Source organism: Herpailurus yagouaroundi, unplaced genomic scaffold (genome assembly GCF_014898765.1).
Source record: "Herpailurus yagouaroundi ecotype Mexico unplaced genomic scaffold, PumYag 29, whole genome shotgun sequence".
Taxonomy (NCBI): domain Eukaryota; kingdom Metazoa; phylum Chordata; class Mammalia; order Carnivora; family Felidae; genus Herpailurus; species Herpailurus yagouaroundi.
In genome coordinates this window covers 29,661,872-29,689,676 of record NW_024412377.1, presented here as the reverse complement: position 1 = coordinate 29,689,676, position 27,805 = coordinate 29,661,872, and the positions used below count along the sequence as shown (strand labels likewise).

General features: G+C 37.9%; 1 protein-coding gene and 1 non-coding gene across 2 annotated transcripts in view; both read left to right on the top strand.

The window, feature by feature from the left end:
• NUP155 (nucleoporin 155) overlaps window positions 1–27,805 on the top strand; it is a 73,064-nt gene that overhangs the window by 26,643 nt on the left and 18,616 nt on the right. The window contains exons 13-22 of the mRNA XM_040495626.1: window positions 2,684–2,854; window positions 4,568–4,678; window positions 6,525–6,619; window positions 7,354–7,442; window positions 8,354–8,416; window positions 8,930–9,077; window positions 10,429–10,495; window positions 11,741–11,856; window positions 21,215–21,312; window positions 24,896–25,026. Of these exons, the coding sequence (XP_040351560.1) occupies window positions 2,684–2,854; window positions 4,568–4,678; window positions 6,525–6,619; window positions 7,354–7,442; window positions 8,354–8,416; window positions 8,930–9,077; window positions 10,429–10,495; window positions 11,741–11,856; window positions 21,215–21,312; window positions 24,896–25,026 (1,089 nt within the window). The remainder of the gene's footprint in view (window positions 1–2,683; window positions 2,855–4,567; window positions 4,679–6,524; window positions 6,620–7,353; window positions 7,443–8,353; window positions 8,417–8,929; window positions 9,078–10,428; window positions 10,496–11,740; window positions 11,857–21,214; window positions 21,313–24,895; window positions 25,027–27,805) is intronic.
• LOC121017017 (small nucleolar RNA SNORA30/SNORA37 family) lies at window positions 12,812–12,940 on the top strand. The gene has a single exon (XR_005784590.1). It is a non-coding gene; the product is annotated as a small nucleolar RNA SNORA30/SNORA37 family (small nucleolar RNA).

Genomic DNA, 27,805 nt, shown 5'->3' with positions numbered 1-27,805 from the left:
TTATTTAATTATGAGGCCATCCACTATAAGTTATGACTTAGAATTTTATCTTAATGATGCCTTTAATTTATAGTTCTGCCTGCATTCAAAAATTTGTTTAATTGTAGAAATTTTCAAGCGTGCACAAAAATAGAATGATAAATTGAACCCCCATAATTAAAGAATTACCAACCCTTTCCCCATCTTGTTTCATATCTCTTCCCCGCATATACAAATGTACACACACAAACACATGGTTGTGTTTTAAAAGCAGATATCACCACATACTCCATGATGTCGACACGGAGTTCCTAGGTAAGGTTTGCCGCCCCGGCCTGCCTTGGCCCAGTCCCACACCTGGGCTGCTCATCTCAGCCCTCAGCATAGAAGGAGCTAAGGAGAGGCCAGTGCCACCAAGAGTATGGCTAAGGGAGCCATCTATGCTCCTTCCCATTGGTATCCCCTATTTACCCCTATCTGTTAATCCTAAATGCCCTCGCATAACCCATGCTGCTTGGCCCCTGAGGATGCTGATCAAACCAAATAAATATACTCCTTTTGGAATCATCTCTTTTTTTTTTTTTTTTTTTAATTTTTTTTTTCAACGTTTATTTTTTTTGGGACAGAGAGAGACAGAGCATGAACAGGGGAGGGGCAGAGAGAGAGGGAGACACAGAATCCGAAACAGGCTCCAGGCTCTGAGCCATCAGCCCAGAGCCTGATGCGGGGCTCGAACTCACGGACCGCGAGATCGTGACCTGGCTGACGTGGTTGCCTTAATCACTTGGGCCTCCCAGGCGCCCCTGGAATCATCTTTTTAAAGGCATTTTTTGGGGGCGCCTGGGTGGCACAGTCGGTTAAGCGTCCGACTTCAGCCAGGTCACGATCTCGCGGTCCGTGAGTTTGAGCCCCGCGTCGGGCTCTGGGCTGATGGCTCAGAGCCTGGAGCCTCCTTCCGATTCTGTGTCTCCCTCTCTCTCTGCCCCTCCCCCGTTCATGCTCTGTCTCTCTCTGTCTCAAAAATAAATGTTGAAAAAAAAAAAATTAAAGGCATTTTTGGTTCCAGCTGCTGCCAACTGCTTCCTGGTTATTCTCAAACTTAAGCCCTTTTAGTTTTGAGGAGCAGGAAAGGTATGTAGATGACAGGAAGAAGAAAGCATCCCCAGGGATGGGGGCATGGTTTGAATGGGCTCTTCCAAGTTTCTGACATGGCCCAGGGAGCTGGGGTAGAGGGTAGGTATGGAAGCAAAAAGCATTTTTCTCATTCTTTTTTTTTTTTTTTTTTTTCCCCATTATTGAAGCTTTACTGAGCACTGACTATGTGTCTCATCCTGTGGTAGACTGTGAGGATTCAGAACTCATTAAGATACAAACCTTATCCTGATGGAAGCACATTGTTAGAAAGTGCAGGTTTGAATTCTGGCTCCCATTTCCTTAAAGCTGTGGCTCAAAGTGTTTAATGTATCTGTGGTCCTCAATTACTTTGTCTATAATAGGTATAAGAATACCTACCTTTGTGGGTTTGTTGTAGGATTAAATGAGTTCATGTGTGTAAAGCACTCAGCATACTGCCTGGCATATATGAAGCACTCAATAAGTGATTAAAAATGATAACTTATTTTTTTTTAGCAAATACTATGCATCGTATCCTTTCATTTGTATAATACTTGTTCCCAAATATGGACTTTTAAAAAGAAAAACAGTTACCAAATATAAATGTGTAGTGCATGGACTTTAACCAAATTATACTCTCCCCAAAACAGCTGTATAAGACATTAGAACAATGGGGAAATTCTGTATTGACTGGGCATTAGGCTATTGTTAACATTCTTAAATGTTACAGTAGCATGGTTATCTAAGAAAACACCCTTATTTTTAGGAGATGCATGGAAAAGTATATAGCAGTGACATATGTCATTTTCAAATGGTTCAGTTAAAATATATATATATATATATATATATTTATATATGGCAAAATGCTAATAGTTATTGAATCCAGGTATTGGGAATATAGACATTTATTGTGCTTTAAACATTTTTAGAAGTTTGAAATTTTTTATAATAAAAGTACTTTAGAAAATTAAAACACTTTAAAAAGAAGTAGCTTAAAAAGAAGTAGCTTAGAAAGCAAAAACTTCAGAAGAGAACAAAAATCTGTATGTCAGCAAAGGGAAGTATTAAACCTATCCAATCTATCCTGGAAAGATGGTAGGATATAGTTTTTGGTTATTGAAAGAATTGTAATCCTAGTAAATACTGTTTACAGTTAATCTATTCTTTTAAATTAAGTTTATGTATTTATTTTTGAGAGAGAGGCAAGAGAGAATCCCAAGCAGGCACCATGCTGCCAGTGTGGAGCCTGACCCTGGGCTCCACTCCATGACTGCAAGATTATGACCTGAGCTGAAATCAAGAGTCGGACACAACCGACTGAGGCACCCAGGCACCCCTGTTTACAGTTAATCATAAGAAAATTTTGCCTCTGCCTTCTAGTATGAAAGATTATTGTCATAGAAGATGGCCTTATTAGAGGAATAGACAGTAGAACGTTAAATAGAAACTTGAGAATGTTCACATTAATGGGTTATTAATTTATGAAATTCTGCATTTTCTTAGAGATTAGACCTATATATTTTCCTTTTTAGAAGGTTTTGCTTTATGTAACTTTAATAACAGGTATAAAATGTTTATTTCTTCTGTGTAGATGACAACCCGTGTTGATGGTCATTCATGGGCTCTCTCTGCAATAGATGAATTGAAAGTAGATAAAATTATTACACCCTTAAATAAGGATCATATTCCCATAACTGACTCACCAGTTGTGGTACAGCAGCACATGTTGCCTCCAAAGAAATTTGTTCTCCTCTCAGCACAGGTATGTACACGTTCTAAGGTGGGGTCAAAAAAGAAGCAGTGTTTAATGTTAAGATATTCTGCAATATTTGCTTAATAGAGTCATTTACTTAAGTGCTTCAGGAAGTTTTACTCTTAAAGATATTCTTAAGGAATAATTTGTTAAGTACCAAAAATGCAACAAAAAACTTATTTATAAAGTGTTATACTTTTTCTAAACCAGCATTTCTAGTACCAGTGTTGAGTGGCATAAAATAAAATAACCCAAGTTTTTTATAATTTTCACTTATTAAAAACATTGCTTGGCATTTGTTTTTTGAATACTAATGCATTAACAAAATTCAAATGGCATAACAGGGAGTATGCAGAGTAAATCCTTCCTTGCAGTTGAGGTCCCTTCCCTACAGACCCATGTATGTCATCAGCATCTGTGTGTCCTTCCAGAGGTGCAGATGTACAAACTATAAAATAATGGTAGCGTATTCTATACACTGTTTTATATCTTGTTTTTTATATTTCAGATATATACTTTAGAGATCTTTCCATATAATCATCTCATTTTGTGTTTGAAAGGTTTTCTTTTATATGCATGTGCCATATTTTATGAGGCCCCTATTAATGGATTATCTTTTGCTGTTTGTAATGCTACAATCTTGTGCATGTATCATTTTCTGTTTGTATGAATAAAGCTGTAGCACTGCATCTGCTGGGTCAAAGAATATGTGCATTTCTAATTTTGATAAATGTTGCCAGATTCCCCTGTATTCATACATATATGCATATACTCAATATTGATGAATATTGAGTGCCTATTTCCTTACATCTTGTCCCAACTATAATACATCATTTTATTAAGAGTAAGATGGACAGTCTTTTTAAATGTTTATTTTTCTATGAACTATCTTTTCCTATTTTATCGAATTTTCTTTTTCTTTTTGATTTATAGAAGCTCTTTATTAAGGAGACTTTTTGTAATTTTAGTGTCATATTTTTCCTAGTTTCTCATTTTGTTTATTGAGATTTTTCCCCTAGGGATAAAACATATAAGTAGTCAAAATTTTCTGTTATCTTTGGGAATTATGAAATTAGCAAAAAAAACCAAAAACAAAAACTTCCTCATTCTGGGGTGTATAAAAAGTTCACCTATAGTTTATTTCAGTACTAGTATAGTTTTATTTTGTCATTTAAATCTTTGATCTGTTTGGATTGTATCTTGGTGTATGATTAAGGATCCAGCATTTTTTTCTAAATGGACATACTTATGCCAACATGATTAATGGATAATCTAACTTTAATCCTCTGCTCTGAGGGACAGCTTTTATCATATTCTAAATTCGAGTATTTACTTGAACCTATATCAGAACTTTCTAAATCTAATAAGAAAACACTGACCTTCACCAAAGAATAAATCCCAAATTAATTTAAAAGGCTCTGGCTCTGTAGATACGACATTTTATAAACCTGTGTTTTATGCCTGGTGATAGTACATGCCCTGTGAACATGTCATGTGTCTTACAGAGCAGTGTTTTCTTCTTTAATTTTGTTTATGGACGTATAGATCTAGTATAGATTGGGAATTGAAATGTAGATGTTCCTTTTGACTGGTTTGCTTGGTATTCTTGAAGGGTTTTGTTTTATTGATTTTATTAAGTAAAATATCAGGGTCAGTTGATCCAGCCATGCTCTATAAATCTATTATTTATGTATTTATGTGGTTTTTTTTTTAACTTCTTAGGGGAGTCTTATGTTTCATAAACTTAGACCTGTAGATCAACTGAGGCATCTACTTGTGAGTAATGTGGGTGGAGATGGAGAAGAAATTGAAAGGTTCTTTAAATTACATCAGGTAATTATTTGTATTTTTTAAAAAAATATATTTTAGGGGCGCCTGGGTGGCGCAGTCGGTTAAGCGTCCGACTTCAGCCAGGTCACGATCTCGCGGTCCGTGTGTTCGAGCCCCGCGTCAGGCTCTGGGCTGATGGCTCAGAGCCTGGAGCCTGTTTCGGATTCTGTGTCTCCCTCTCTCTCTGCCCCTCCCCCGTTCATGCTCTGTCTCTCTCTATCCCAAAAATAAATAAACGTTGAAAAAAATAATAGTAAAAAAATAAAAAAAATATATATATATTTTAAAGGGGCGCCTGGGTGGCTCAGTCGGTTGAGCGTCCGACTTCAGCTCAGGTCATGATCTCGCGGTCCGTGAGTTCGAGCCCCGCGTCGGGCTCTGGGTTGATGGCTCAGAGCCTGGAGCCTGCTTCCGATTCTGTGTCTCCCTCTCTCTCTGCCCCTCCCCTGTTCATGCTCTGTCTCTCTCTGTCTCAAAAATAAATAAACGTTAAAAAAAAAAAATTAAAAAAAATATATTTTAAAAAATGAAACAATGGGAGTCAAAGCTCAATTTTATGTAAGTTAGGATCAAAATACTATAATTAACAGGCAATCTTAGCAGCCTTCCTTTAGTCACTATGTATATACTAATATTTGGGAGCAGTATCAATAGGTAAAGCTTATGCAGTAAACTCAGATTTTCATTTGTTATTGATAAGTTCTTATTAAAGTATACTAGTAAGAGACTGATTTTCCAACTTATATGATAAAACACAAGGCATTTACGAACAAATCTTTTTTTTTTTTTTGCCAATGACCTGAGGAAAAAATTAGGGGCAATAGTGATGGGGCCGTTAGTATTTCAGAGCCACAGCTACAATTGACAAGGTAAAACTCAGAAAGCTTAAGATCAAGAATATCAGATCAAAGTTAAATACAGAGACACTGGATTCAAATCACCAGCTCCACCACAAGGGCAGAGTACTTGAATTCTGTGGGCTTCAGTTTCTTCATGTGTAAAACATGCATTCGATAGGGGCGCCTGGGTGGCTCCGTCGGCTAGCTTCCAACTCTTGGTTTCGGCTCAGGTCATGATTTTAGAGTTCGTGAGCTGAAGCTCCTTATAGGGCTGTGAGCTGACAGTGTGGGGTCTGCTTGGGATTCTCTCCCTCTCTCTCTGCCCTTCCCACACATGCACGTGCTCTCCCTTTCTCTTGCTCTAAATACATACATACATACATACATACCAAAAAGTATGCATTATAGTAGTATATGATGTGGGGATTGACATATGTTGTCCTCTTAAAATAGTACCTGGCACGCGACAGGTACTCAATAGATATTAGCTACTGTTGTTATTTTCTAAAAGGTAAAAAGACCATGAGGAAAAAAAATTAGGGGAATAAACTAAAATAGAATCTAGATAAAAAGAAAACGAAAGGACCCTTTAATGATAGTGTCTATGATAAATTTTCTCCTTTTTCATACCACCTGATCTCATTCACTTAGCAAATATATATTGAGCACCTGCTCTGTGCTAGGCACAGACTTAAACACAGGGTACAGCAATAACCAAAACTTCTTTGTAAATGTTTATGTTTGGGGCGCCTGGGTGGCACATTCGGTTGAATGTCCAAATCTGGATTTCAGCTCAGGTCATGATCTCTCAGTTCATGAGATGAGATCAATCCCCACATAGGACTCTGCTGACAGCACAGAGCATGCTTGGGATTCTCTCTCTCCCTCTCTGTTCCTCCCCTGCTCATGCTCTCTCTCTTTCAAAATAAACATTTAAAATAAAATATAATAGATAAATGTTTATGTTTAATATAAGGCAAGTTACTTTTTTTTTTTTTTTTTTTTAACAGGAAGACCAGGCTTGTGCAACTTGCCTTATCCTTGCTTGTTCCACTGCTGCTTGTGACAGAGAAGTATCTGCATGGGCTACTCGGGCTTTCTTCAGGTATATGTCCGTTTTCTTTTGTTCTTGCCCACTTTTTTAAGTGGTTGCATTGGCCAGCATGATGGTTTTTAAGGGCTTGCCAAACAGTTGAGGAAGTACTTAGGCAAGTTACTAAAATTCTTTTGCAAAAGGTTGAAATCTGGAAAGATTATAACACTAATGGAAGTTGCTAGATTAGCACAATGTATGAATTGTTACCCTTGCTCTAGGTAACTTCTGTCTAATATTCTTTTTTCATCTCTTTCTACTCCAGTTACTATATCTTTTGTATTTCCTGAAACACTCTACCGACTCTGCTTTATTTGTATCATTGGCATTGAGGGATTCTGAATCACTTTAAGGAAACTTGGTATCAAAGAAATATTTTTATTTGGAAAATATTTAGCTAAAGATAAGAATTTGAAGTCTGATTTGTTTAAAACAATTTTTCCAGTGCTGTCTAACCATAATCTGTATAAAAATTACAGTGTCATATACTCTTAAGTAAATTCTGGATAGTACTGACCCTTCTTAGAAATTGCTAGAGTCCCTTATAATTCTTTCTGGTAGAGATTCAAGTCAACATTTATTAAGTATTATAAATCTATGCTTATATGTAAGCATTATAAACACAATACATAAGTCTCTAATGTTTAAAGGATTTATTTGGGAGCTAAGCAAGACTTGGAACAATTCCAGCTTTTAAGGTGGATAATTTCGCTGAATAAGATTAGCTTTTTTTGTCACAAAAACAGGTATGGTGGTGAAGCACAGATGAGATTTCCAACCACTCTCCCTGCTCCAAGTAACGTGGGTCCCATCTTAGGGTCTCCTGTCTACGCTAGTGAGTATGAAACATTGAAATGAGACTATTTCTTTTTTTTTTTTTTTCAATATTTATTTATTTTTGAGAGACAGAGCACCAGTGAGGGAAGGGTAGAGAGATGGGGGAAGGGACACAGAATCCAAAGCAGGCTCCAGCCTCTGAGCTGTCAGCACAGAGCCCGATGCAGGACTCGAACTCACGGATCGCGAGGTCATAACCTGAGCCAAAGTCGGACGCTTAACCAACTGAGCCACCCAGGTGCCCCAAAATGTGACTATTTCTTTTTTTTTTCTTTTAATTTTAAATATTTTTATTTATTTTTGAGAGAGACAGAGTGGGGTAGGGGCACAGAGAGAGGGAGGCGGAGGCGAGCTCTGTCCTGAGAGCAGAGAGCCCAATGGGGGTCTTGAACTCACCAACCGCAAGATCATGACCTGAGCCAAAGTCAGACACTCAACCAACTGAGCCACCCAGGTGCCCCGAGACTATTTCTAATAGTTTGAATTTTAGAAACTATGTAGTTTCCATATAGCATATTTTAACGAACAAACCTTTTCATTATATCTTGTTTACTGCTACTGTTTTATTGGGTGAATAATTCTATAGATGTCCAACTCTTGAAAGTGATGATATGGTAACATTGAGTTCTTTATGTTAGAGAGCAAATAATACGTAACCGGTGTATTTACAGAACTCGTTTGACATTCAAAAGGAAGGAGGTGAATGATATAATGAGTAAACTCCCACCTCAATGTTTTCCAAAGTGGAGATAGTTAGAAAGTTCCTGAGAAATAGGAGTAGTCTCTAAATCTTGAATATGTCACAGATGGTACCACTCCTCACTCGTGCTTAGAAACAGCTTCTCTAATTTCATCAGATTTAAAAGATTGAGAAATTATTTTATAAACCTTTATATTCTTTTTTTTCAGGTTCTCCTATTCCTAGTACTAGTTCATACCCAAATCCAACATTTCTGGGAACACCATCTCAAGGTACTTGTATTCTTTATTTTACATTGCTATACTATTTGAAGAGCTAACACTGTTATTATCCTTAATACTTAGTTAAAGATTAACTTGCCCTATTGTCTTGAAAATCGTAATTTAATACGAATCACACCCAAGCAAGTATTGACATTTGGCCATGAATGCCTTTGCATAGGAACACCTTTAGCTGTGTACCTGGAAAGCTCCTTATTTGGGTACCAGGATTTAATTAGCCATGTCATCTGTATAATTAGCTCTGTTTGACTCCCAGTTTAAGGAGTAGTGATTGCAAGCTTTCTTTCCTTTTATCCTGCAGGCTGACACTTGAAAGCCTACCTGGGAGCACCCATCCAAGTCTGAGTCTCTTCTTTTCAGGGAAAACCAAATTCAATATCTGTTTATACTAGTATTTTTGTAAATATTCTTACCTTTGGGTCTGGACACGCAGGCTTGGGTTATTGAGAATTCTGAATGTTTAAGGTTAAATTTAAAGGTTTGTCTTTATTATGTGCATACAAGGTATACACCCTCCTGCCATGTCAACACCAGTGTGTGCTTCAGGAAATCCAGCAACTCAGGCCGCAAGTATGACTTGTATGGCTGCACCAGAGATCGTGTACTCTGGAAAACACAATGGTATTTGCATCTACTTTTCTCGAATCATGGGGTAAGTTTTGTATGGAATAACCCAACTATTGCTCACCTTGTCCCATTTTGTGTGAATATTTTTAACTCTAAATTTGGGCCATCATTTATTTCTATTAAATTTTACTTACAGTTTTAGTTCATTTGTTCATTAATAAGATTGTATTTTATTGTTTAACTATTTTATCATATAACCACCTATATTTGTTGCTGTGGTTTACATATATGCATATGTATACACGTACATATTAATACGTAGTGTTCCAAACCACCCCATAACTCAGTGACATGTGTCTGCAAGTCAGCTAGGCAGTTCTGATCTTGGCTAGGCCCACTCATTTATATGCAATCAGCCCTGAGGTTGAAGAGAGCTCTGCTAGTCTTGGATTCGCACATGTTTAGGGTCATGTTTGTATGCTGGTCTAGAATGGCATCTGCTGGGACAGCTGGGTGGTTCTTCACATGGTTTCATCCTCTAGCAGGTTAGCCGGGGTTTATTTACTTGGTGGTAGCAAGGTCCCATGAAAAAGGGTAGAAATTGGCAAAGCCTCTTGATAACTGGGTTTAGATTTGGCTTTACCATCACTTTCACTTCATTCGCTGGACGAGGGGAATGTCTCCAGGCCAACCTAGATTCAAAAATAGAATCCAGGGGTACCTGGGTGGCTCACTTGGTTGAGCGTCCAACTCTTGATTTTAGGTCAGGTCATGATCTCACGGTTTGTGAGTTCAAGCTCTGTATCAGGCTCTGTGCTGATGGTACAGAGCCTGCTTGGGATTCTCTGTCTCCCTTTATCTCCACCTCTCCCCTGCTTGTGCGTGCGTGCGCGCTCTCTCTCTCTCTCTCTCTCTCTCTCTCTCTCTCTCTCTGTCTCAAAATAAACTTTAAAAAAGAGTCCATTGAAAAATGGGAAATATATTCCTTGTTATGAAAGGCACATCGAACTCATAAAGGATAGGTATAAGGAGGGATAAAGAATTACAACATTTTTGCAATTAGTCTGTCATATCTAGTTAATTGTCCTGTCTGCTGTGTATTTGTCTTAGATTTGAGATGTATGCTTTCATTTCAATCATTTGCTCAAAAATGTGAAACACTGCAGCACTCCTTTATAAGTTTGTTTTTGCATTATAAGCTTTCTTGTTTATAATTCACTGCCCATCGTGTTTTGATTTTTCTTCGACAGTATTATGTAAAATATCTTAGGTATGTCAGGTTTAGACATTTTCTTGTTTTCCATCTTTTGGATAACTTCATGAAATGTTAAATGAAATCATTGCTGTCCTTTAATAAATACATAGAGAGGAATTTAGTACATATTGTAATTGTTTTGTTTATACGGCATAATTGTTAAAACATTTTTTTATTTCAGAAATATCTGGGATGCTAGTTTAGTTGTGGAGAGAGTATTCAAGAGTGGCAGCAGAGAGATCACCGCAGTAAGTGTGTCGTATAATAGTATTCCATTGTTGCGATGTAACCAGTTTATGCTGTTAATTGGACAGATTGTTTCACATTTCTTGATGTTTAAAAAGATGCAGTGGTCGTTCTTTTGTGTACATGTCCAATAAACTCCTTGCCCAGGTCTGTCACTTATAAAATGATGAGTAACTTCCTTAATATTTCAGTCTGATACTTCACTAGAAAATGAGAATAATAAGACATCTTTCTCTTAAGGTTGTTGTGAGGGTTAAGCAGAATAAGTCCTAATACTTAATATTACTCAAAGCTACTATTTAGTGCTTTGCTTATATGCCCCCCCCCCCCAAAACTCCACAGACCAAGTACTGATTTCCATGTGTTGGTATACTTTGTAGAGTGCTTTAAAAAAAGATTCTTTAGGGGCGCCTGGGTGGCGCAGTCGGTTAGGCGGCCGACTTCAGCCAGGTCACGATCTCGCGGTCCGTGAGTTCGAGCCCCGCGTCGGGCTCTGGGCTGATGGCTCAGAGCCTGGAGCCTGATTCTGATTCTGTGTCTCCCTCTCTCTCTGCCCCTCGCCCGTTCACGCTCTGTCTCTCTCTGTCCCAAAAATAAATAAACGTTGAAAAAAATTTAAAAAAAAAAAAAAAGATTCTTTAAAACTTTGTATTAACATAAATTGAGGTAGTAAAATTCTTTTAACATAAAATAGAAATGCAATTTATTTTAAGCTTTTTCTTTTTAAATTGGAAAGATATCAAATATCTTTTCAATTCTGATACTCTTAAAAGTTCATGTTTCTAAGAATAAGAATGTATTTACTTAACATAGTATATGATTTCATTTATCTGAAGTTCAAGAACAGGCAAAGCTAACCTGTGGTGATAAGAAAAGTGGTTACCTGGGGTATGGAATAACTAATGACCAGGAAGGAGCATTAGAGAACTTTTTGGGTATTAGAAATATATTGTGGTCTGGGCAGTGACTGTATTAAAAACGTAAAAAGCTATCAAGATGTTTGTTTAAGGTGTACTGATTTTACTGTCTGTAAATTATACCTAACAAATCAGAGCAGGACAGGAGGGATGTGGTATCTAACCCTTTATTCTGGTCATGAAGCATAAATTGATAAATAATTATGTTTTTGAAGATAGGATACTTCAAAATTGAAAGTTTACATTGAGTTACAGATATAAAAGTATGTGTTTTACATATACACTTTTTCAGTGTTTTAAAACTTTGGAAAATACTTTTTTTCCTTACAGATTGAAAGTAGCGTTCCCTCCCAGCTGCTGGAGTCAGTGCTACAAGAACTAAAAGGTTTGCAAGAATTTCTAGACAGAAACTCCCAATTTGCAGGAGGACCATTAGGAAATCCAAAGTAAGAATAAATAAGATTTATTTACTCATTTTCCCTTTTTTCTCCAAGATATAGTTCACGTTTTAAAATTCTTTTAAATGTTTAGTTCAGTGGTTTTTAGTGTATTTATGAGGTTATGCAATTATCACCTCTATCTAATTCCAGAACACTTTCATCATCCCAGAAAGAAACTCTTAACCCATTAGCAATCACTCCCTGTCTTAGGCTGCAGTAACAGTAATACCATAGAATGGCTTAAACAACAATCATTTATTTCTCACAGTTCTGGGGGCTGCAAGTCTGAGATCACAGTGCCAGCATGGTTGGGTTCTGGTGAGGACCCTCCTCCTGGTTTACAGATAACTGTTTTCTTTGTGTGTCCTCACCTGGCAGAGAGAAAACTAGGTGACAGGTTCTCTGGTCTCTTCTTCTAAGGGTGCTAATGTCATCGTGGGGGCTTCACTGTTGTGACCCCATCTAAACCCAATTACCCCCAAAGGCCTACATCCTAATGCCGTCAGATGGGAACCTGGTGAGACACACTCGGTCCATAGCTCTCCCTGTTTCCCTTCCAGCTCCTAGCAACCACTGATCTGTCTCTATGCGTCTGCCGTATTCTGGGTCTTTTATATAAGTGCAAATGTGTGGCCTTTTGTTTCTGGCTTCGTTCTTTTATTCTGTTTTCAAGGTTCATATGTTTTAGTGTGTATCAGTACTCTGTTTCATTTTTCATTTCATCAGGTGATGCTCATTTGGTTGTGAAGCTTTTTCGTTGTTATGAATAAGGGTGATGTGAACATACCTGTAAAAGTTTTTGTGTGGACATGTTTAGGATGAGCTTTTTTTTAATTATAGAAATGGGTTTGTTGTAAAAAATTTCACTGCCCAGAAAATTTATGATCTGAAGTATAACATAAAATATCTTGATACTCATAAAATATCTCACTGTGCATTTCTTTAAAACTATATTGCAAACATAGCACTTTCACAGGTCCTCCCCCAGACAGTGGGGCCCGGATTTGGTAGCTGGTGCTGAAAGAAAACCCTTGATTGCCTCCTTGCCTTGGAACTATGCCAGTGGCAGCTGTCACTCAGTGGGACAGAGAGACTGTTCTGTGACATCATATTCAACATTGTACATTTTCTCCTGCTGTTCTAACCTTAGGTCTTCTCCCTAGATAGATAGATAGATAGATAGATAGATAGATAGATAAAAATAGATAAATCTGCAAATAGAGTCTAACTAGGCATACTTTTATGAAACATTATATGTACTTAGTGTATCTTTTAGAACATTCCAAATCAGTGGAATAAATTATTTTTATATTGGCTTCGTATTTTTCCATTATTTATAGGTGTTGGTGTACTTGTTTAGTAATCTTCAGATGAATTTTTTGGCAAGTAGAATTGGGTATGAGGGCTTTTTAAAATGTTGGTATGTAGTATTTAATTGTCTCATGAGAAAATTATACCAATTTTCTTTAATATTAACCTTTGGAACACTTTAACATATATATATATATATTTTTTTAATGTTTATTCATTTTTGAGAGAGGAAGAGTGCAGGAGCACGAGCAGGGGAGAGCCGGCCGGCAGGGGGGGAGACGGGGCACAGAGGATCCAAAGCAGGCTCTGCACTGTCAGCACAGAGCCCAATCTGGGGCTTGAGCTCATGAACCGTGAGATTATGACCTGAGCCACCCAGGCACCCTAAATTATATCTTCCATACAAATTGATTTCTTCCCTCTTCTGTTAACTTAGTTTAAGAGTCTTTATCTTTTAATAGGATAATTTAACTTCTTCCCTTGTAGTTGGCATTAGTTATATGTTTGATCTTATTCTCACATCCTTAATTTATGCTTTTTGTTGTGTTTTCTGTTTGTTTTTCTTTCCTTTCCCATCCCCTTATTTTACTGTATTGATCAGACCTCTCCCTATCCCAAACACAGACTTAGAAGTTTTATATATGATTTTCTTTCTCTGGTAGGTAGTTTTAAATTCTGAAAAATACACGTCTGTCAGCATTAATAATTGGACAGAAGCTATTAATCTTTGTTTTTTCCCCTGCCCTCCACCACTATCCTTCCTGGAAATTATCTGGAATTTTAGTTGTAAGGTGCTTTTGTTGTTGTTGTTTATTTGTTTTGTTTTTTCACATTATGTTCTTCTTTTAATAGTTCCTCAGTGTATTGAACTTTACAGTTATAACTGCAAATGTCTGTTAATTTTATACCCTGAACCTTTACTAATTTCTCTTTAGTTAGTAGTTTTCTTGCTGAGTTTTTTGGATTTTTTAAAAATTAATCCTGTCATCTGCAAATTGAGATAGTTTTACCTTTTTCCTGTCTATCTATAGTTGCTTTCTCTTGCCTGTGTAAGTTAATGTCTCCAACGCAGTGTTAAATAGTGGTGGAGATAAAGTGGGCATCCAGATCTTATTCCTGACTTTAGTGGGAAAGCTTGTAATGTTTCCCCATTAAAGAAGATGCCTGCACAGATACAATTTATCATACTAAGAAAGTATTCATCCATTTCTGTTTTATTGAATATTCATATAAAATGAGTATTGGAGTTTGTCAGATGTCTGCATTTTTAGAGATGATTGTATTTTTTCCTTTATTAACAAATTTCCTAATTTCAACCAATATCCTTCATGTCTGCAACATTAGTCTCACTGAGTATTTTTTAATAGCTTCTTAATATGTAATTTATATGCCACAAAAATCACTTATTTTAAATGTTTGGTTCAACAACTATTAGTAAATATATAGAATTGTGCAGTCTGGGCACCTGGGTGGCTCAGTCGGTTGAGCGTCCACCTTCGGCTCAGTCATGATCTCACAGTTCGTGAGTTTGAGCCCCACGTTGGGCTCTGTGCTGACAGCTAAGAGCCTGGAGCCTGCTTTAGATTCTTTGTCTCCCCCGCTCTCTCTCTCTCTCTGCTCCTGTCCTGCTCAAACTCTATCTCTCTCTCAAAAATAAACATTAAAAAAAAGAATTGTGCAACCATCACCACAGTCCATTTTTAGAACATTTCCTTCAACCCCAAGACATTTCTCCTGTCCATTTGCAGTCATTTCCTCCTCTTAGTCCCAATTATTAATCTATCCTATCTCTGTAAATTTGCCTATTTTTAACAGGTCATATAAATGGAATTATATAACTTGTGGTCTTTAGAATCCAGATTTTTTTGCTTAGCATATTTTGAGGTTCATGTTCAAGGTCCGTGTTGCAGCATAAATCTGTACTTCACTCCTTTTTATTGCCTAATGGGTATGGAATTGTAAGGTCGTAGTCATTTTTTTCAGATCTTTGTTTACAGTTTGTTCCATTTTCTTCCTAAATTTTTATATTGCAGAGGAAACGTGCATTACTTTTCTGATTCTCTTTTCTCTGTAAATAGTTTGTGTTAATTTTGAAAATTTTTATGCTGTTTCTATTACTGAAGATTTAGCAGTTTTCCATAACATCTTTACTATGTTTTTCTTCACTGAGTGTTGAGAACTAAACTTCCTTAATGAGCATTTAGAACTAGACTTTTAAGCCTTGGTGAATTTTCTTTTATTATTTTTTAATGTACTATCTGATCATTTCCCTTCTCTTTGGAAAATCCTATCAACTCTCCTAGTTCTAGCCTCTGTTTCTTCTCTTTTCTTCCATAATTTCCTTCATTCCTTTTGTTGTAATGGTGGTCATTCTGTGAAGTACAGAATTCCTAGCATTGATGTTCTCAATCGTTAATTACATTTTATTTCTTTACTTAAAAAATTTTTTTTAATATTTAATTTTGAGAGAGAGAGAGACAGAGCATGAACAGGGCAAGGGAAGAGAAAGAGGGACATACAGAATCCAAAGCAGGCTGCACGCTATGAGCTATCAGCACAGAGCCCGATGCAGGACTCAAACCCACAAACTGAGATCATGACCTGAACCGAAGTCGAATGCTTAACTGACTGAGCCACCCAGGCTCTCCATCAATCACTTATTATATTTTAAATAGCATCTGTTCAGTTTCTCTGATAAATTTTTTTTCTGGCCATTATATTTTTAACTCTAAGAGCTCTTCTATTTTCCCTTTTTCATGGCAATTAACATTTCTAATGTGAATCCCAAATTTCACTAAGAATACAATTGATTTCTTTTTCAAGTTTTTCATATTTTCTACATTAGTTGTTTCATTGGGAGCTGTTGGTTTCAGCTGCCCAGCATAGTCTGTCTTTTCCCAGCTAATAAATACATTGTATCTGGTGATATTTTTCTGGCTATATTTAGAAATTAATGTATATACTGACTAGTATCGGTAACCAGTATAGATCTACTCAGCAGTTGTTGTCAGTGTTCAGTAGCAGATCATCATGTGAGAAAAATTCTTGTGACAGTTTCATGGCTAATTTTGCCCCAGAATATGGTAAGAATATGGTAGGAAGCTGAAATTAGGTCAAGTGCTAGATTTCAACTCTCAGCATGCCAGACTAGTGAAGCTGAGGTTTCTCTTTAAGTGAGTTGGGAGACTGTAGCAATGTCAACCCCCTGCATTGTTTAATGTACTATCATTTGGTTTCGGAGGAAATCTGAGCCTGGATGCTAGGGAGGAAATATGAGCCCGGATGCTAGGGCCAACCAGATGAGATGTGATGTTCGTTTTGTTTACTTTTTGCCAACGCTCTCTCCAACCCTTAGCAGTTGGATCTTAGGGTTCCCAGTTAGAGCGTAAAGTTGCCAGTGGACTCAAAGAAGGATCTATATTAGCAATAGGGTATTCCAGTGGATTACCCTGTTAGGTTAATCCCATCTAATCTGCCTACTCCCCCTTCCGCATGTTTGTGATGATAACCTGGATTTTGCTAAGGAGCAGTATAACCAGCAACAGTAGACCCTACTGTAGTCCTCTGCAGCAAATCCACCATCTTGCTTGTGGGCAGTTTACCTCACATAGAAGAAGGTATGTGATTAAACTCTGCCCAGTCACCCTGTGTGGTAGAGGAGACACACTTGCTGCACTGATGTCCTGCGTAATAATCATTTTAAATCCTCCCTTCAGTTATTTGGCTACCCTGATATTCATTTTATTTGAAAGTATGGATAAATGGTTACTTCTTTGCCTTTATTTGCCAAATTAATAGAATGAATTGGTTTCTAGCAGCCTTTAGAGATGAGCAGTTTTGGCTTTAAGGTACGTAGTAAAATCCACCCTTTTTCCGTGTGAGGTTTTAAGAGTTTTGGTGGATGCGTAGTGTCATGTAACTATCACCACAACCAAAATACAGAACAGTTCCATCCTGCCCCCAAGTTCTCTTGTGCTTTCTCTTGTATTCATACCCTTTTCTCACCCCTAAGCCTGGCCACAAATGAGCTCTTCTTTACCCCTCTACTTCGCCTTTTCTAATATGTCATATACATTGATTCTGGCTTCTTTTCTGTAGTCAGAGATTGATCCGTGTTGTTGCATATATCATTCCCTTTGAGAATGTCAGTCTTGTTTATTTCAGCAAGTAATCTACCTACTTAACTTCAGACCACAGGTTCTGCCTTGGATTCTGTGGGCACTGATTTCAGTATCAGCTTAGTTTTCAAAGCTGTTGCTGTACTCTTTAGGTCTGTCCCACGCATGAGCCTCTCAGGGTTATTCTGGGACTTGTGCAGTAGTTTATATCTCAGTTCAGTTCTTTGAGTCTTTGCTGTGCTTCTTTGAGTATGTTCCATATATATGGCTTCAGGGGTGAGCCCAGAGGTTGTGTTGATCATACACAGACTTAGGGGATCTCCTTTCCAGCCCCTTTTTGTTCTGATTTCCCACAAATTCTCTAGCTCCCAGGAACTCCTTTTACTGGTCCTCGGGATAGAAAGCTAGTATTCCCTTTCATTTTTCACTCCTTTGATGTCATAGTATTGTGGAAATGGTGGTACCTTTGGGGCAAATCGTCAAGAGAAAGAACTGATTTGCTTCAAACTTTTGGGACCACAAGCCCCCTTTTCCCAGTTTATCTGTTCCGGGGTTTCTCAGTCTCGGGACTGAAGACACTGGGGACTGGGTAATTATTCATTGAGGGGACTGTCCTGTGCGTTATAGGATGTTTACGAGTATCCTTGGCCTCTGTCTACTAGATACCAGTAGTCCTCCCCAGTCGTGACAGTTAGAATGTCTCCAGACATTGCTGCATGTTTCCTGGGAGATTTACTGCCCATACAGTTTTGTTTTGCTTCGTGTTTTGTTTTGTTTTGTCCATACAGTTTTGAAAGTCAGTTCACTTTTGAACAAAGCCGAAATAAAGGAGTACGGGAAAATCCCAGTATGAATGGCTTGTCGTTTGAGTTTTGACTTCCCCGCTAAGTCTGTTTGCACTTAACTGACTTTTCAGAGTCCTCAGTGAGTAGTTGCTCTTTGTATTCCATCCAGGGTTTTCAGTTTTGTAGTCAGTGAAAGAGGCTGTAGCAGGCTTACTCCATCTAGGCTGGTGCCATCAGTCAAGGTTTTTATTAATAACCATTATGAATACATGGTTTTAATGTATTTAGTGTGTTTCATTCACTGCAGATTGTTTTTGTAATGCAAGATGTCCCAATGTTTTGCCTCTTCAGTCTGCTTGAGTTTTGACGGTTTTCTGTCAGTATTTTGAGTTTTCTTTGGTAACTTCTTTGCTTCCTAATATGACAAGATGTTCTAGGTTCACTTGGTACAATTCCTGTCCTCTGCCTGGAATCAGCCATTTCTCCAGGGAACCCTGATTTCTTTTGGTAGGAAAGGGTGTTAAGGATTATAGCTAGAGGTGTTCTTTGCTACTAGTCATGCTGTATGTTGTTTTGTCTGTATTTTCTAATAAAATTGCGAGTTTGTACTGTTGTGAAAGGTTTAAAATTACAGGGTTTTGCTCCATTTCTTTTATTTTTGTATTGCTTTTTCCCTAAAAATCTTATTTTCTATTAATATTGACATAATCATTTGCTTCATCCTACATTATACCTACCATAGTTTCAATAGTCATATACTTTTAAAGTTAAAATCTTTTTTTTTAGCTTTCCAAAATTTTTTTAATATGAAATTTATTGTCTCTATCAGTTGTCAAACAAAAATTTCTCCTGAAAGTTCATCATTCTTTTCTTCACATCCCCTGAAGTTACATTAAGAGCTGAAGTATCAGATTCTTCACGCAACGAGCCCCAAATGCTCTTACCTGCTCATTTCTCTCAGTGGCCAGTATTACCTTACAGTAGGTTCTTTGCTTTTTACTTTTGTCCTGATGTTTCTTCATCTGTAAAATGGGATTCTTTTTTTTTTCTTTTAAAGTAATTAATTTTTTAAATTTACATCCAAGTTAGTTAGCATATAGTGCAACGATTTCAGGAGTAGATTCCTTAGTGCTCCTTGTGCATTTAGCCTATCCCCCCTCCCACAACCCCTCCAGCAACCCTCTGTTTGTTCTCCATATTTAAGAGTCTCTTATGTTTTATCCCCCTCCCTGTTTTTATATTATTTTTCTTTCCCTTCCCTTATGTTCATCTGTTTTGTATCTTAAAGTCCTCATATGAGTGAAGTCATATGATATTTATCTTTCTCTGGCTAATTTCACTTAGCATAATACCCTCTAGTTCCATACATGTAGTTGGATGGCAAGATTTCATTATTTTTGATTGCTGAGTAATACTACATTGTGTGAGTGTGTATACACACATACATATACATATATATATACACACGCATATACACACACACACACACACATATATATACTTTGGCTATTGTTGCTAGTGCTGCTATAAACATTGGGGTGCATGTGTCCCTTCGAAACAGCACACCTGTATCCCTTGGATAAATGCCTAGTAGTGCAATTGCTGGGTCGTAGGGTAGTTCTATTTTTAGTTTTTTGAGGAACCTCCAGATAGTTTTCCAGAGTGGCTGCACCAGTTTGCATTCCCACCAGCAGTGCAAAACAGATCCTCTTTCTCTGCATCCTTGCCAACATCTGTTGTTGCCTGAATTGTTAATGTTAGTCATTCTGACAGGTGTGAGGTGGTCTCTCATTGTGGTTTTGATTTGTATTTCCCTGATGATGAGTGATGTTGAGCATTTTTTCATGTGTCTCTTGGCCATCTGGATGTCTTCTTTGGAAAAGTGTCAATTCATGTCTTTTTCCCATTTCTTTGCTGGATTATTTGTTTTTTGGGTGTGGAGTTTGAGAAGTTCTTTATAGATTTTGGATACTAACCCTTTGATATGTTGTTTGCAGATATCTTCTCCCATTCAGTCAGTTGCCTTTTAGTTTTGCTGATTGTTTCCTTCGCTGTGCAGAAGCTTTTTATTTTGATGAGGTCCCAGTAGTTCATTTTTGCTTTTGTTTCCCTTGCCTCTGGAGATGCGTTGGGTAAGAAGTTGCTGCAGGCAAGATCAAAGAGGTTTTTGCCTGCTTTCTCCTCGAGGATTTTGATGGCTTCCGGTCTTACATTTAGGTCTTTCATCCATTTTGAGTTTATTCTTGTGTGTGGGGTAAGAAAGTGAGCCAGGTTCATTCTTCTGCATGTCGCTGTCCAGTTTTCTCAGCACCACTTGCTGAAGAGACTTTATTCCATTGGATATTCTTTCCTGCTTTGTCAAAGATTAGTCGGCCATGCATTTGTGGATCCATTGCTGGGTTCTCTTTTCTGTTCCATTGATCTGAGTGTCTGTTTTTGTGCCACTACCATACTGTCTTGATGATTACAGCTTTGTAATTCAGCTTGAAGTCTGGGATTGTGATGTCTCCTGCTTTGGTTTTCTTTTTCAAGATTGCTTTGGCTATTTGGGGTCTTTATTGATTCCATACAAATTTTAGGATTGTTTCTTCTAGCTCTGAAGAATGCTGGTGTTATTTTGATAGGGATTGCATTGAATATGTAGATTGCTTTGGGTAGTATGTAAAATGGTATTCTTAATAATATTTACCTTATACAAGTGGGAGTATTGTATTAAATCGGTGGAGGCAAAACAAGTGTTCAATAAAAGGAAGCTATTATTTATTATCCATCTATTCTCAGTGAAACTTTAAGCATCTCAGAGATTAAAATGCTTCAGTTTCAAATCATTATCATTGATTTGTCAGTGATTATTTCACTATTCCACAGAGGAAAAGAATATTTATAGTGTATTCTAGTTCATTTGTGTGAAATAACCAGAACAGGCAATCTTACAGAGACAAAGTAGATTAGCAATTACTTAGGGTAGGAGTAGGAGAGATGGAGATTGGCTACTAATAGGGAGTGGGTAAAAATATTCTAAAATTAGATTGTGGTGACAGTTGCACAACTGTATGGGTATATTTTGAAAAACTAAATTGTGTACTTTAAATGGTTGAATATATCTCAGTAAAGCTGTTGAAAACACAAATTCTGGAATTTCTGTTTTAGTACAACTGCCAAAGTGCAGCAGAGGCTGATAGGATTCATGCGTCCTGAAAATGGAAATACCCAGCAAATGCAGCAGGAGCTGCAGAGGAAGTTTCATGGTAAGTTATTCCTTCTGATCAGTTAACTGAACATGCCCCCAATAAAGAGTTCTATTCAGTGAATAGAAAACAGTGGACATCTCTCAATAAGATTTAGTTTTTTGGTAACCCAAATATTTTTTATTAAAATAACATCAGTATGGTTGGGAAAAGTGGGACAATATGGATCTCTTGTATTTCCATAACTTTCAACCCATTAATTTTTTTTCCTTTCCTTTACTAGAGAACATTATACACACCTGTGTTTAATGAGTTTTTAATTGTAAAATAGACATAAAATAGGGGCGCCTGGGTGGCGCAGTCGGTTAAGCGTCCGACTTCAGCCAGGTCACGATCTCGCGGTCCGTGAGTTCGAGCCCCGCGTCAGGCTCTGGGCTGATGGCTCAGAGCCTGGAGCCTGTTTCCGATTCTGTGCCTCCCTCTCTCTCTGCCCCTCCCCCATTCATGCTCTGTCTGTCTCTGTCTGAAAAATAAATAAACGTTGAAAAAAATAAATAAATAAAATAAAATAGACATAAAATTTACCATTTTAACCATTTTTAAATATAGAGTTCATTGGCATTCAGTACACTCACACTGTTGTGCAGAGGTCACCACTATCCATCTCCAGAATTTTTTCCATCCTCCTATACTAGAACTCTGTACTCATGAAGCAATTTCCCCTGCCCCAGCCCCTAACAGCCATCATTTTTGTTTGTTTTTCCTCTATGAATTCGAGTACCTTATATATCTCCTATAAGTGGAATTATACAGTGATCAGCTTTCAACTGGCTTCTTTCAGCTAGCATAATTAATGTCTTCAGAGTTCATCCGTGTTGTAGCATGCGTCAGAATTTCTTTTTAAGACTTAATGTTATTTCACTGTATGTCTATATAGGTTTCCCCTGCTCCCTGAAAGTGGAGTGTTCCTGGGAAACCTTTCATAAGCTAAATGACATAAAGTGAAGAAGCAATTACCATTCGTTGATATGGAAAAGGTTTTGAGCATTCCCAGACACAAAAAATAACCTTTCTTAGGCTTTTCTGTTCCTTAAGACACATTTTTTTAAAGTTTACTTATTTTAGTAATCTCCACACCCATCTTGGGGCTCAAAGTCACCACCCCAAGATCAAGAGTATCAGGCCTTTCTTTTCTTTTTTTCTGTTTTTAATGTTTATTTTTGACAGAGAGAGAGAGAGAGACAGAGCATGAGTAGGGGAGGAGCAGAAAGAATGGGAGACACAGTATCCAAAGCAGGCTCTAGGCTCTGAGCTGTCAGCACAGAGCCCTACATGGGGCTCAAACTCATGGACCACGAGATCACAACCTGAGCCGAAGTCGGAGGCTTAACCGACTGAGCCACCCTGGTGCCCCAGAGTATCAGGCTTTTCTGACTGAGCCAGCCAGGCGCCCCACCTTAGGACACATTTAGAGATAAAACACAGATGCCCAGAGACACATTTCAAAGCTATGGCGGTTTAACGCTGAGATGCTGTGTGTGGTTTCTGGGGAGGGTGCTTGGAGGGGTGCATGCTGCTTCTATAATGGCTCACTGCAAAACCAACAATGAATGCTGTTTTGGGGGTTTTTTCCATGAAAGCGAAAATCCTCTTTGAATTTCTTTCAGTTAATGATATGAGGTAGTAATGTAGATCTTTCATAGAAGCAAAGTGATGTAACATGAACTTTCAAAATGCAGAGAATACCTATACCACACTTTGTTGATCCATTCATCCGTTGTTGGTGGACACTGGGTTGCTTGCATCTCTGAAGCATTGTGAACAATTCTGCTATGAACGTGGTGTACAAATAGAAATTTTCAGTTCTTTTAAGTTCTTTTGTTATACATCCAGACATGGAATAGCTGGATCATATGGTATTCTGGTTTTTTTTGTTGTTGTTTTTTTTTTTTAATTTTTTTTTTCAATGTTTATTTATTTTTGGGACAGAGAGAGACAGAGCATGAACGGGGGAGGGGCAGAGAGAGAGGGAGACACAGAATCGGAAACAGGCTCCAGGCTCTGAGCTGTCAGCTCAGAGCCCGACGCGGGGCTCGAACTCACGGACCGCGAGATCGTGACCTGGCTGAAGTCGGACGCTTAACCGACTGCGCCACCCAGGCGCCCCTGGTATTCTGTTTTTACCACACCACACCACAATACTGTTTTCCATGCACCATTTTACATTTCTACTAGTAGTTCACAAAGTGTTTCAGTTTCTTCACATCTTGATTAGTAACACATTTTTCTAGAGTTAAAAATGTGAATTGAACTTTTTTTTGGTCTGTTATAAATAGTAACAACTAAGAACAAGGGAATGGGAAACTTCTAATCATCAATTATTCCAGAAAAAAATTGGAATAATTATAAATAGTTATTTGGCCTGCCATGCAGTTTTTTAAAAGTTTTTTTAATTTTATATTGTTTGAGCCACTTATTCTGACTGATAGAAATTTGCTAATTGAGACCCAGCCATTTACTTTTGTTCCTGCTAAATCTGTTTTCTGTTTACTGTTTTGTATATGTTTTTTTCATCATTGCTGTTGGTATTTCACTAAGGCCTTAAGCCTGACAGTACCAAACATTGGTAAGGGTTTAAACAAAAGGGAGGATTCAAATTGTTAGCAGTGTATACTGAAATGACTATTTGGAGATCATTTTGATCATATCCTATAAAAGCTGAAAATGTATATATTCAAAGCCAGCAGTTTCACTTCTAAGAATACATCATAAAGGAGTCTTTATGAGACTTTTTTCCCCACAGTGAGAAATAATTTTACAGTATGACCCTGATGTTTGAAAGCAGACACACACAACTGAAACAAAACTGTAGGAAATAACTACCTGTTTTATACTCTAATATTTCTTTTCTTTTTTATTGTTTCCTTTTTTTTTTTTTTTCCTATTTCTTTTTAAGAGAAAAAACGCTGTCATGCCTGACTGGTTTCATGGCTCACCAGTTTGTCTTACTCTGTGTGTGTGTGTGTGTGTGTGTGTGTGTGTGTGTGTGTGTGTGTGATTTATTTTTAAAATTTTGGTTAACATACAGTGCAATATTGGTTTCTGGATCGCCAATTTATCTTTATTGTTTTTTGCCAGTTTATCTTAATCCAGGGTTTAAACAACATAATCCTAGAAAAATCTGACTGTGCTTTCCAGAGACCTTTCTTAAGGATGTTTATTACACTATTGTTTTAGTAGCAAAGCATGGGAATATAAATATCCTTAAGGAGGAAGATGGACCCAACTGTGGTATACTTACATGATAGAACATCTAGTAATACTAGATTTATGTTTTTTAATATAGATAGCCTGTGAAAATACAAGTGGATGGAAAAAGCATCAGTTTGAATTGTTTAGAAACTGCAGTGTTTTTGTCGTTTATGTGTACACACATGCACACAGAAGCACATATACATAATGACAGCGTGAAATCATGAGTTCAACAAGTCATGATCATGGTTACCTATGATAAGGGGAGGGAGGAGAACAATGAGGATTTCACCTTTAACTGTAGTTGTTTTTATTGATGTTAAAGTGTTGCCTTACTTTAAAATGAACTATGTCATTTTTTAAAACTTCATTAGTTGTGTTTTGTAATTAGAGGCTCAGCTGAGTGAAAAGGTTTCACTTCAGGCAATCCAGCAGTTGGTTCGAAAATCATACCAGGCTCTGGCTTTATGGAAACTTCTTTGTGAACATCAGTTCACTGTCATTGTAGGAGAACTTCAGAAGGTAGGATTTTTTTTCCCCTTAAGATCATACTGTTAATACTATGCTTATTTGTTTTCTTTTGAGTGAGCTTTAGTCTTACACTTGGGTTTGAGAGGGGGTTATTTTCGGAAGTATTTAGGTTATGATGACAGTGTGTTATAGCAAGATTGCACTAAAGCATGAAAACTTGGGGGATCCACTTGGTCAAAACTGTAAGTTTTTACAATACGTGAGAACTTTATCTTGGTATGTGAATGAAATCTTTACCAAAGATTTTTTTTTTTAATGTTTATTTTTGAGAGAGAGACAGAGCATGAGTGGGGGAGGTGGAGAGAGAGGGGGAGACAGAAAATCTGAAGCAGGCTCCAGGCCCTGAGCTGTTAGCACAGAGCCTTGAACTCATGAACCGTGAGATCATGACCTGAGCCGAAGTCAGAAACTTAATCAACTGAGCCACCCAGGCACCCTAAAAATATCTTTTTAAATAGATTATAACCTTGGGGCGCCTGGGTGGCGCAGTCGGTTAAGCGTCCGACTTCAGCCAGGTCACGATCTCGCGGTCCGTGAGTTCGAGCCCCGCGTCAGGCTCTGGGCCGATGGCTCAGAGCCTGGAGCCTGTTTCCGATTCTGTGTCTCCCTCTCTCTCTGCCCCTCCCCCGTTCATGCTCTGTCTCTCTCTGTCCCAAAAATAAATAAATGTTGAAAAAAAAATTAATTAAATAGATTATAACCTTTATTTGGACTTCAGATCCTTTTGGCAATCTGATCAAAACTCTCCTCACCCTCAAAGAATGCATACAGACACATACACAAAATTTTTGCATGTAATTTCAAAGAGTCCAATGAGTTAAACTTTTTTTTTTGTTTTTTTTTTTTAATTTTCTTTTTAATGTTTATTTTTGAGAGAGAGACAGAGAATTCAAAGTAGGCTCCAGACTCTGAGCTGGCAGGACAGAGCCCGATGTGGAGCTCAAACCCATGAACCATGAGATCCTGACCTGAGCTAAAGTCAGACCCTTAACCGACTGAGCCATCCACGTGCCTCTAAACATTCTGTTTAAAGAAAGGTGTTTACCATTGTAAGAAATGAATGGTTCATATTTCTTTTGCTGTCCTCATTTGAATCCTTTTTAAGTATAATGGTAATTTGCATTTATATAAATGTTAGGCATTCCACTGGGGGGAATGTATTCCTATCTATGTTTTAATTGTGAACATTTCTATTTTTTTTTTTAAGTAGGCTGCACACCTGCTTGAACTCATGACCCTGAGATCAAGAGTCACATGCTCTACCTTCTGAGCCAGCCTAATTAGCCACCCCTAATTGTGAACATCTGTGAACATCTCTAAACATACACAAGAATAAATACTACATTACAGTCCCCATATACACTTTACTTGTATTCAGCATTTTCAAGATTTTATCAACTCTCATTAGTCTGTTCTCTATTTTCTTTACTGAATTACTTTAAGGATGATCCTAGTCATCGTGTCATTTCATGTCTATATACTTTAGTGTGTAGTTCCTTTTTTTAATGCTTAGTTATTTATTTTGAGGAGTGTGCAAGCACAGGGGAGGGACAGAGAGAGAACATTCCAAGCAGTCTTATCACTGTCAGTGCAGAGCCTGATACAGGGCTTGATCCCACAAACCATGAGATCATGACCTGAGCCGAAATCAAGAGTTGGATGCTCAACCAACCAAGCCACACAGGCATGCCTACTATGTATTTCTAAAAAATGGTGGGATGCAAGAGCGACCTGGCTGTGACATCTGTCAGCCCCATTGATCACCACTGTTGACTTGGCCTATCTGACTGGCTAAGCAAGTGTCCCATTCTTCCCTCAACATTCCATGTGCTTTCCTTTCAAAGCTGTGTGCTCAGAGGATGATCTTCCCTGATAGAGGAGGACTATTCTTTGGTCAAGGGTATATGAATAGCTGTGCTCCCCTACTAAAATCTCCAAACAAGCTCTCAAGGTCCATTTGTAGGAGAAGTAGGTGAGTCAAGCTTCCAAGGTTCCAGACATCCAAATGAGGCACTGTATTTGTATGTGGCAGTTTGCCTGAAAAAAATAATAAATAAATTTTTTAATAAAATAAAAATTTTAAAGGGACATTTCTTTAGGGCACCTGGGTGGCTCAGCCAGTTGAACATCCAACTTTTCATTTCGGCTCAGGTCATGATCTCACAGTTCATGGGATCATGCCCCAAGTTGGGCTCCATGCTGAGAGAGTGGAGCCTGCTTGGGATTCCCCCACTTTCCACGTTCTCTTTCTCTCTCTCTAAAAAATAAAAATAAAAGGTGGATGGGGCGCCTGGGTGGCGCAGTCGGTTAAGCGTCCGACTTCAGCCAGGTCACGATCTCGCGTGTCCGTGAGTTCGAGCCCCGCGTCAGGCTCTGGGCTGATGGCTCAGAGCCTGGAGCCTGTTTCCGATTCTGTGTCTCCCTCTCTCTCTGCCCCTCCCCCGTTCATGCTCTGTCTCTCTCTGTCCCAAAAATAAATAAACGTTGAAAAAAAAAAATTAAAAAAAAAATAAAATAAAATAAAATAAAAAATAAAAGGTGGACGTTTCTTTGAATAACAATTTTATTATCATATTTAGCAGTATTAACAATAGGGGCACCTAGGTGGCTCGGTCAGTTGGGTAAACATCTGACTCTTGATCTCAGCATAGGTCTTAATCACAGGGTCATGAGTTCAACACCGCGCCGCCCCCCCGCTTGGGCATGGAGCCTACTTAAAAAAAAGATAGATAGATAGATAGATAGATAGATAGATAGATAGATAGATAGA